The sequence below is a fragment of the Perissodus microlepis genome, chromosome 15 (assembly GCF_051167445.1).
Source record: "Perissodus microlepis isolate ML-2025 ecotype Zambia chromosome 15, ASM5116744v1, whole genome shotgun sequence".
Taxonomy (NCBI): domain Eukaryota; kingdom Metazoa; phylum Chordata; class Actinopteri; order Cichliformes; family Cichlidae; genus Perissodus; species Perissodus microlepis.
In genome coordinates this window covers 26088170-26097485 of record NC_140475.1, presented here as the reverse complement: position 1 = coordinate 26097485, position 9316 = coordinate 26088170, and the positions used below count along the sequence as shown (strand labels likewise).

The 9316-nt window shown below is 42.5% G+C and overlaps 1 protein-coding gene across 1 annotated transcript; it reads left to right on the top strand.

The window, feature by feature from the left end:
* Positions 1-1402: 1402 nt before the first annotated feature.
* Positions 1403-8562, top strand: LOC146372298 (photoreceptor outer segment membrane glycoprotein 2-like). Its single transcript, XM_084954255.1, has 4 exons — positions 1403-1547; positions 1969-3332; positions 5477-5714; positions 7802-8562. The coding sequence occupies exons 2-4, from the start codon at positions 2752-2754 to the stop codon at positions 8054-8056; spliced, it is 1074 nt and encodes a 357-aa protein (XP_084810381.1). The 5' UTR covers positions 1403-1547; positions 1969-2751; the 3' UTR covers positions 8057-8562.
* Positions 8563-9316: the final 754 nt, after the last annotated feature.

Here is a 9316-nt window from a genome sequence, read left to right as displayed (position 1 = left end):
TTGGAGAAAGTTTTTATGAATGAACCTTAAAAATCATAGTAATGAAGGTGTAGTTTTTACAGTGATATTGTGATGTCATACCTTTAATTAGACCGGGGCGTTTATGATGTATTTATGATTGTATTGTGTTTTTGTTACCTCTCTCGTGAAGCACTTTGTGACATCTGTCTGTGAAAAGTGCTATAAAAATAAAGTTTTACTTACTTACTTAGTGGGTTATTCAAATCTATTAATTCAAAGAACCCTAACGGTACCTGTAATTTTTGGGTTGGGAAGAGTTAATATTTTTCTCCTTTTTACAGTTAACCAAGTTTTCAGAATGACTTAAGCCAAAAACATCATTTGTGTTCATGTTATTGTGCTTGTATAAACCAGTGACTTTTCTACATTCTACAGATTCTCACTGAAGATACTGATGGCGTGTGCTTACATCATTAACTGCTTTGTTTTGTTAGTCTGTAGCAAAGGCTTTGATCAGCTTGCTTCCTTTTAATCAGCCTTGAATAAACATATTTTTCTCACTGTGCATGTATTTCTTCAGCATCTTTTACCTGCAGTTAATGTAACAGGCTATCTTCATATCATGTATGCTTTGCAGTATGTCAATAAACTGAGATGCAGTGATGTGAATCTGAGTTCATGTGTTTATTTAGGTGCTTTGCCCATTTCTCCTTTAGTCAGAGAGATCGCTGACTAAAGGAGAAACTCTGGGGATTATGATTTGGAGCGTATGTCTGCACATGTCTGTACATGAGGATGCTGATTGTTGTGCTTGCTACAGTCAATGCTGTCTTCTGTTTGGTTGCAGTTAAAATAAAACAAAATAGGATGATTGAAAACTGATAGTGACAGTTATGTTCATGACACAAATTTCTGTTAGGAAAGTCTACAAGTTGCACAGCACGGAGTCCTTGCATTTCCTAATTTCATGCTGTTGTGGAGTTTCACAGAAAAAGATTGGATATTAGAGGAATACAACCACTTGTACAAAGAAACTGAAAAGCTTTAAACTTTCTGAATGAAAACAACCTGAAGCAACACGTCATCCCAACTATCCCCAAACGTGTCCATCCCTCACAAATAACAGGTGATTATGTGTAAAACATGTTGAATTAAATAATATTAGCAAATACGGTTAAACCACTTACTTATTAAGAAATATGTCACTACCGTATACACTCCCTTCTCCTATCTTTTCCACAGGAGCTTAACTGACCCCATCCTCCTCATCTCTACTCCATCATCTGCTCTCCCCCTGCCTCCTAATATACTCTTGCAATATGTTCAGATCAGCATGATTTAAAGAGTGGATGTGTCTTTCTGCTGAAGGCCTAGCTGGTGAGTCAAGGGTTGGAGATTGTGTCAGCTTATTACAGCTGATTATCTGTAAGGGGATTAGAAGTACAGGATGGTGAGTTAACAGGCACTTCAAAATTGCTCTTCTCAGCTTCAATATTTGCTTTGTGTCAGAGCTCACCTTGCTCCGGGATAGCGGGAGATCAGCACGACAATGGACTAGCAGCAGGTGTTAGATTTCACTACCCAAGGTAAAGATTTTGTCATGTGTTGTATTGTGGGCTAAGTGTATATGTGCTGCCTGACAGCTAGCATCCTTAGCTCGTCTCATCTTTGCACTTTCTTCTGATCTATAATAATGAAAAGAAAAAAAATGCCTTCAGTTCGTGCATATTGTAGAAATGTATAGTCTTATGCTTTGGAAAGCATTCATGGACCTCGGCAGACAAAAGAAAGAACATTTGGATTAGTAGATGTTTACATCCGTCTTTGTTTGTGCAGTGTAAAAGCATCAGTTAGACCTAAGTTGGAGTTATTTCATCTGAGTCAACGCTAATGGGTGTGTCTATATGATTCTTAATCCGCTGGGAATCACACAGCTGGGATTCTGATGATGGTGGTTCTTAGTATTTGTGCCAGTTTTGATAAACTGACCTTCTTTCTTCCCCGCAGTGCTCTAATGCTGGTCATGTCAAGTTGTGGTCTGCAGTCAGGAGTGCCTAAAATATCTCTGTAAGCTGCTTATGACACTCAGCGGGCAGCAGCCTCCTTCCTGCTCCATCCTGCAGCTTTCATTTAAAGAAAAGTCCACACTGAAGCCTGACCTCTGACCTCTGAACCTCTCGCACCTGTGTGGACTTCACAATTGAGCCACCATACCCCATCTGCCTGATGGTTCATGACAGCAAGATTCAAACACCTTAGTTTAGACTAGTTCTCAGAACTGTTTGTCCAAAGGGAAGTTTTTCTTATTTCGAAGAGATGAAATGAAGGCCTGATTGGAAACCAGTCAGCGTGCACACAGCCAGCTTCTAAAAAGCCTGATTGCTCTGTGCCTTCGTCTTTACATATTCACGCTCACAATTGATTTACAAAACACACATCTAAAGCACTGACATGATTGATATTTATGAAAAGTACAACCTTAAATATTTCAGTCGGTGGGGCTTTAGAAGCTTCAGCTGTGAGCAAATGAAGTGAGAATGATGAATTTGGTGGCTTAAAATTATATTAATTTGTAAACAAGTTTCAGTATTGCAACAAAAAGGCATATGCACAAACAATATGCTGTCATGTTGTTATGTAGAACATAAACTCTTTAGCTCAGACAGCCTGACAGTAGATTGTTATGCAGCACCTTGTGGTCAAAAGTGTTCATGCACACTGAGGGTGGCCACCTTTTGGCCATGTTAGCAGCTTCTTAGCCGTGAGTCACTCAGAAACCTGAGAACGGTCATGGCAGTTGGGAAGGTGACATTTAGCAAGGTGGAGAGAGAGAAGCTAGCTGAGGTTCTCTGGCTGCTTAATTGGATTTCTGTAGTGACAGGAACTATCCTCTTTGGCCTTGGATTGTTCCTCAGAGTAGAGATTCACAAATGGCAAGAAGTGATGTCGGAGCAGGGAATCCTCTATGTGCCACATATGCTGATCACCACAGGACTAGCAGCCTGCTGCATCAACTTTTTCGGTGGCAAGATCTGCCTGGACTGTGCCGACACCAACAAGTTCCTGCGCTGGAAGCTGGTGATGATGCCGTACATCATATGCACCTTCTTCTTCACCTCTTGCGTCCTGGCAGGGGCGCTCATGTGCTACGGCATTCGCAGCCAAATGGAGGAATCCCTGTTTATGGGCCTGAGGAATGCCATGCGATACTATAAAGACACAGACACTCCGGGCCGCTGCAACCTGAAGAGAACTGTGGACCTACTGCAGATCCAGTTCCAGTGCTGTGGGAACACAGGATACCGAGACTGGTTCCAGATCCAGTGGATCAGCAGCCGCTACCTGGACATGAGCAGCAGTGCTGTGGTAGAGTAAGTTGAGCAGGACATGCTGAGTCTTTCTGGGTTTGTTCATTACTGTGAATGATGCACATGGCAGCAGGTACAGGGTCCTTCAGTAGATTGTATCAGACCAAAGTGCACCAGGTTAAAAACTACACCCCGCCTATAGGTGTCTGTCAGAAAAACCCCCAGTATTAGTGCAAAACATAACGTAAACAGAGTACGTTGTTAACTGTGCTCAGATAACCTTCATCGACTGGTTGTTTGTGGTCACATGAACCCTCCAGTTGTCAAACAGGAATAATAATTTAGTTGTTGAACTTTGAAGGACCTCATAGAGTGTTGCAGGTGGATGAATCTAGAATTCACAGTGACAGTGTTTACATTTTGCTGTGTAGCAGTGATTTGTGTTTGCTGAAGTGCTGGACTCAGGTTCCGACATGATTTATCCAGCAGAGCAGGGTTTAATGTACACGGACACATGACTTTTAATGTTAGGAGAGCATAACACTTTCCACAAACCCTTTCACTGTAGAAAATCTTAGAAATTACATCAGATAGTACATTAAGAGTTCAAAATATGTAAAATATTAGTCTAGATGTCAGTAGATAGCAGACTGAACTGAGGTCTTTTTTCTTACCCCTCACAAATTATTTAGTGCATAATCCTAGCTGTGGTGGCTGCTGTAGGACAAACACCTCTGGCTGCCCATTAGTTGTAGTGAGTGTAGTCTGCTGTTACCTCAGCTGTTGGTGTCCAGGTCCATTTAGCTCACTTGTGATACTGAGGTGAGTTGCTGAAGATCTGCTGAACATTTCTGTCGGTAAATGCTGCTGTTAGCCTCTGTTAGCTGGTGTTTGGGAAACTTTCTTCAAGGCTGATCTAATGTTTTCAGGCTTGGAGACTTAGCAAATAAACTCTCATACCATATGAGAATATAATCAAACTGTTTGATTTTTGGGACATTTGTTTTAATGTTAGTTTATAACCGGCTGTTTGAGGAATAAATAAGTGTGTTCGCGCACATTTTTATGTGTCAGAGCCCTGGCTTTAATTAACAAGATACGGTTTGTGGTGAGGAGGAAGAGGGATGAGGTGGAGATGAGGGACGAGGAAAAAGACATTTATTTGTTTGTGATCTTTAAATTAAATGTAACTGTGGTACTATGTGGCTGGTCTGTTCCATTGTCATCATGCAGGTGGGATGGCCATGTCATTCTTAGCCACTGCATTCAAGATGGCAGGGCAACACGGCGGTGTCTAGGTCCATTTACTCTGGAAGAGAGTCTGATAAGAGTCGATGAGTCAGAGGAGTCAGAGGGTTGAAGAGTTAATGAGAATGCATCAGCTTGTTGGAAGACGGAATTACGCACTAATCAGTATATATTTATGAAGACTTTTTTTTCTATTAAAAACTTCTAAAAATGACCGACTGCAACTTTAAAATAGAGTTTCATTAGATGCTGCATCGACTGATTGTGTGTCTGTTTAGTTAGTCTTTTATTTACCAGCAGTGTGAGTTGTTCACACACAGTTCACACTGCTTCCCCTGACTTTATTATTTCTAACTGAAGGCCTGTTTATAGAACAGCTATATGGAAATGTGTGTGTTTCTCTTCCAACAGACAGTAAGCAGACTGACCCCTGAAGGATTTAGGCCACTGGTCTAATGCAGTTAAGCCTGGACGCTACAGTCAAATAACTTCAGATAACTTATTAAACATAAGTTATAAGTTAGCAATGACAGAAACTTTATCAATCATTCTGATAAAAACGTGTGATAATTGTTTCTGCAGCTTTAGTTTCTTTAAACTTGATCATGAGATCCCTTGTAAGATCATGACTCCACAAACAGCATACAAACATCACTTAGAAACAGCTGCAATATGTATTGAATTTAATTCAATAATCCCACCCTCCCTCCCCTTTTTTCCAATTCTTTCACCTCTTCACTTCTCATTAGTAAATGGTGATCTGCCAGGCCCAGGAGCCACCGACAGTCTCAATCGAGGCCTTCCCCAAACCTTAGCTCAATTCTTGATTAAGCCATTTGCCTTTATCTACTAAAAAGTGCTGCCAAACCTAAAATGAGGATGTGGGCCCAGCTAGTGAAACGATTGACTGACTAACTGCTCTGCATGCAGTAGCAACAGTTCCTGTTCCTCCCTTTCAGTCGTATGAGGAGTAATGTGGAGGGGAAGTACCTGATGGATGGTGTTCCCTTCAGCTGCTGCAGCACCTTCTCCCCTTGGCCCTGCATCCAGCACCATCTCAGCACCAGCTCGACCCAAGACGAGCAAAGCCAGCAGCTGAACCTGTGGAGGCGGGGCTGCCGACAGGCCCTGCTAGACCACTACACCGGCATCATGCAGTCGATCGGCCTCACCGTGCTGCTCATTTGGCTTTTTGAGGTACTGGTGATTTTGCTGAAACTAGAACCGTCGGTTCATACAGAACAGAAGTGAAAGCACAGAGGTTTACAAATCAGCTCCATAAAAAGAGATTTTTTAAAACCCCAATAAGATCTGCAAAGCCATCATCGTGGACCTCTGTGGTTTTAAAGGAGACTCACTTTCTGTGATATATGCCATGATCTAATCTCAGATGTTCACTAAATGTGGCTAAATTTTCAAATATTGAGGTAAACATGCAAATCAAATAGAATCTAATCTAATCCAAAGAATGTGAGGGCCTATTAAAGTAACAGAATGTAAATCAGCTGGTTTCGGAAGATGACGGCCTTGTATCAGATGAAGATGGATCATTTTGTACTCTGGCTCATGCATAGCTGCGCTGGTAAAGTCCAACAATGAAAGTTAGGAAGTGGAGCAGCACCAAAAATCAACACTTCCATCGTTGTAGTAGCCTCATAATAGAAAATCAGAGGAACGAGGACAGAAAGAGTGCGTTCATGTTTCTTTTATTGTTCTCGATAGGCACTATTGTATAACATATTTCTGTCAAAATGCAGCTAATAAATGAACCGTGTCCTTGTGTTAGAATAATGCCTGAATGCTATAGTATCTCAGTTTGGTTATATTAATGTGTGCTACATCAGTGAGCTATCCGATGTTGCACTCAGTAGAGTCCTAAGAGTTTTTCTGCTTTCCTGCAGCGTGTCACTTCCCTTTCCCGAAACATCTGTGAACCTCTGTACGGGGAAGGAGGTGTCTTATTCCATTCACTGAGCTCAACAGCCGACTCAGAGTTGAAGGAGCTAATAAATATAAATGAAAATGATTCAGCTCTGTAATGTGTTGTACAGCATCATGGACCACAGGGCTAGGGTTGAGTGTGTCTTTTCCTCTCTATTGGCCTATCACAGCAGCTCGAGCATCAGCTGAAAGCCACCAAACGATTCCTGTAGCGTTTTTTCACAGACACCCTCATGGCACTTTTCTAACTGTGGATGTGAGACAAGAGCCTGGGTACAGAACTCCAATTCAGTTTCCATCACTGCAGAAAAAACGATGTGAGCAACAAGAGTACCTTGATGAACTCAGGGATGCCTTAGGATCTGACAGTAAATAATGTTCACCTCACAGGTCAGCTGTTCTACACAATTTTCATTTAGTGATCGTGCAGCTCTTTTGGATAAATCCTGAGCTTCACCTGAGACTTAGATCTCAGGACCTTGCACAGTCCCAGCAGCTTATATCAGCAGAGTTCTCCCTGATATCATGAGCATATTGATCCTCCTTCAGCCTCATCTCGTTGTTTTTGGAGAAAAACAGAAGTAAATCCCGAGCTTGCACTGAGTGTGTTTCTTATACCCTTATTTTTGAGCCACAGATTAACACTGCTCATGGTTAATGAAATAAACTGACTGCTCTTGTGTGTTTATATGTTTATAAATGATAAATTTGTCACATTTACATTCGGCTCAGTCTGTGGGTGAGAGCATGTGGTCTGACCCTAGCTTCGTACAGTAATACCAGTCTGATGTGCACACCGTTTTACCACCCTTAATCACCGGATTATTACAAAAGGTGGGACCAAAAGTGTCAGCTTGACCCCATCCAATCAAGATCCCCATAGCAGACTGTAACGTTGGACCCAAGAAACATAAGCCGGAGCGAATTTGACGACAGCAGAACTTTTATTTAACACTGTGGTTTACTGGGACACAGACACTCCAGCTCTCTCTCTGCTGTCACGTCCGCCCTCCTCCTCCGACTGTCACTGCCAACATATAAAGAGACACAATCACTGTCAGATCCCAGCACACCTGTTCACCCCGCCCCTGCGCCGCCCCGGGAGCTCACTGCGTCACCCCTCCTCTGCAGCTGGCCAGAGACCACACCCACGCCACACAGACTAACGCTCTTATTGCAGATTTAACACTGAGCAGTTTCAGTGTCTTAAAAGCAACCATGTTAAAGGCAGGGAGATCACAAGATGGGGGCACACAGTCACAATACTTCTGGTCACACTGTGGTCTCCACTGTGACTGAAGTCTAAACTTGATTAAACATACTGTATTTCCTTTTTCCACCAGCTGCTGGTTCTGACAGGTGTCCGTTACCTGCAGACGGCCATGGAGAACGTTCTCCGGCTGGGTGATCCAGAGTCGGAATCAGATGGTTGGATTTTGGAAAACAGCCTGGCAGAAACGGCCCGGTCCAACTTTAACATTATTAAGAACCTGGGAAAGTGTTACCAGGTCGACGACGACCCAAACATCAATGTCCCGACTGCTGCTGCAGAGGAGGAACTGCCATCACAGCAGGTCCAGGTCCTCGTGACCAGCTAGCCTCCAGCCTGTGGAGTCATGGACAGCAGAAGGAATGAGCTGTTCCAAAGATGCTTTTGACTCGGGATAGAAATCACTTCATTCTCCAGGATGCAGAGTGAATCAAGTGGATCTGACACATTTAGCTTCGTCCCAGAGACAAGAACAAAAACTTGATTGTTTGATCGAAACAAGTTTGGAACAGTGGCTAAACTTTACCTGCTGAGTCCTTAGAGCTCTCAGATTTATGGCCTTCAGATACGTGAGTTTGAATAGGTTTGAATAGGTTTATAAATGAACTCTTTGTGATGTTTTTTTATATGATAAGAGGAGTTCTTTTTTATACTTGAAGTAAATTACAAAGCCATGAACTGGTACCTTTGATTGCATTTTTAATTTTTACCATACTCCAAAGAAGTCTGATCACTGTGAAAAAAAATCAACAGCCCATCAGTTAAAGCCTGAAAACAGTACAAATACAGGGTGGGTCATTTATATGGATACACCGTAATGAAATGGGAATGGTTGGTGATATTAAAGTCCTGTTTGTGGCACATTAGTATATGTGAGGGGGCAAACTCCTCAAGATGGGAGGTGACCATGGTGGCCATTTAGAAGTCGGCCATCTTGGATACAACTTTTGTTTTTTTCAATAGGAAGAGGGCCATGTGACACATCAAACTTATTGGTAATGTCACAAGAAAAACAATGGTGTGCTTGGTTTCAACGTAACTTTATTCTTTCATGAGTTATTTACAAGTTTCTGATGTGTGTTCAATGTGCTGCCCATTGTGTTGGATTGTCAATGCAACCCTCTTCTCCCACTCTTCACACACTGATAGCAACACCGCAGGAGAAATGCCAGCACAGGTATCCAGTATCTGTAGTTTCAGGTGCTGCACATCTCGTATCTTCACACCATAGACAATTGCCTTCAGATGACCCCAAAGATAAAAGTCTAAGGGTGTCAGATCGGGAGACCTTGGGGGCCATTCAACTGGCCCACAACTGGCCAGGAAACTGTTCATCTAGGAATGCTCGGACCTGGCACCCATAATGTGGTGGTGCACCATCTTGCTGGAAAAACTCAGGGAACGTGCCAGCTTCAGTGCATAAAGAGGGAAACACATCATCATGTAGCAATTTCAAATATCCAGTGGCCTTGAGGTTTCCATTGATGAAGAATGGACCCACTAGCATTGTACCCCATATACCACACCAAACCATCACTTTTGTTGTTCCAACAGTCTTGGAGGGATCCATCCAATGTGGGTTAGTGTC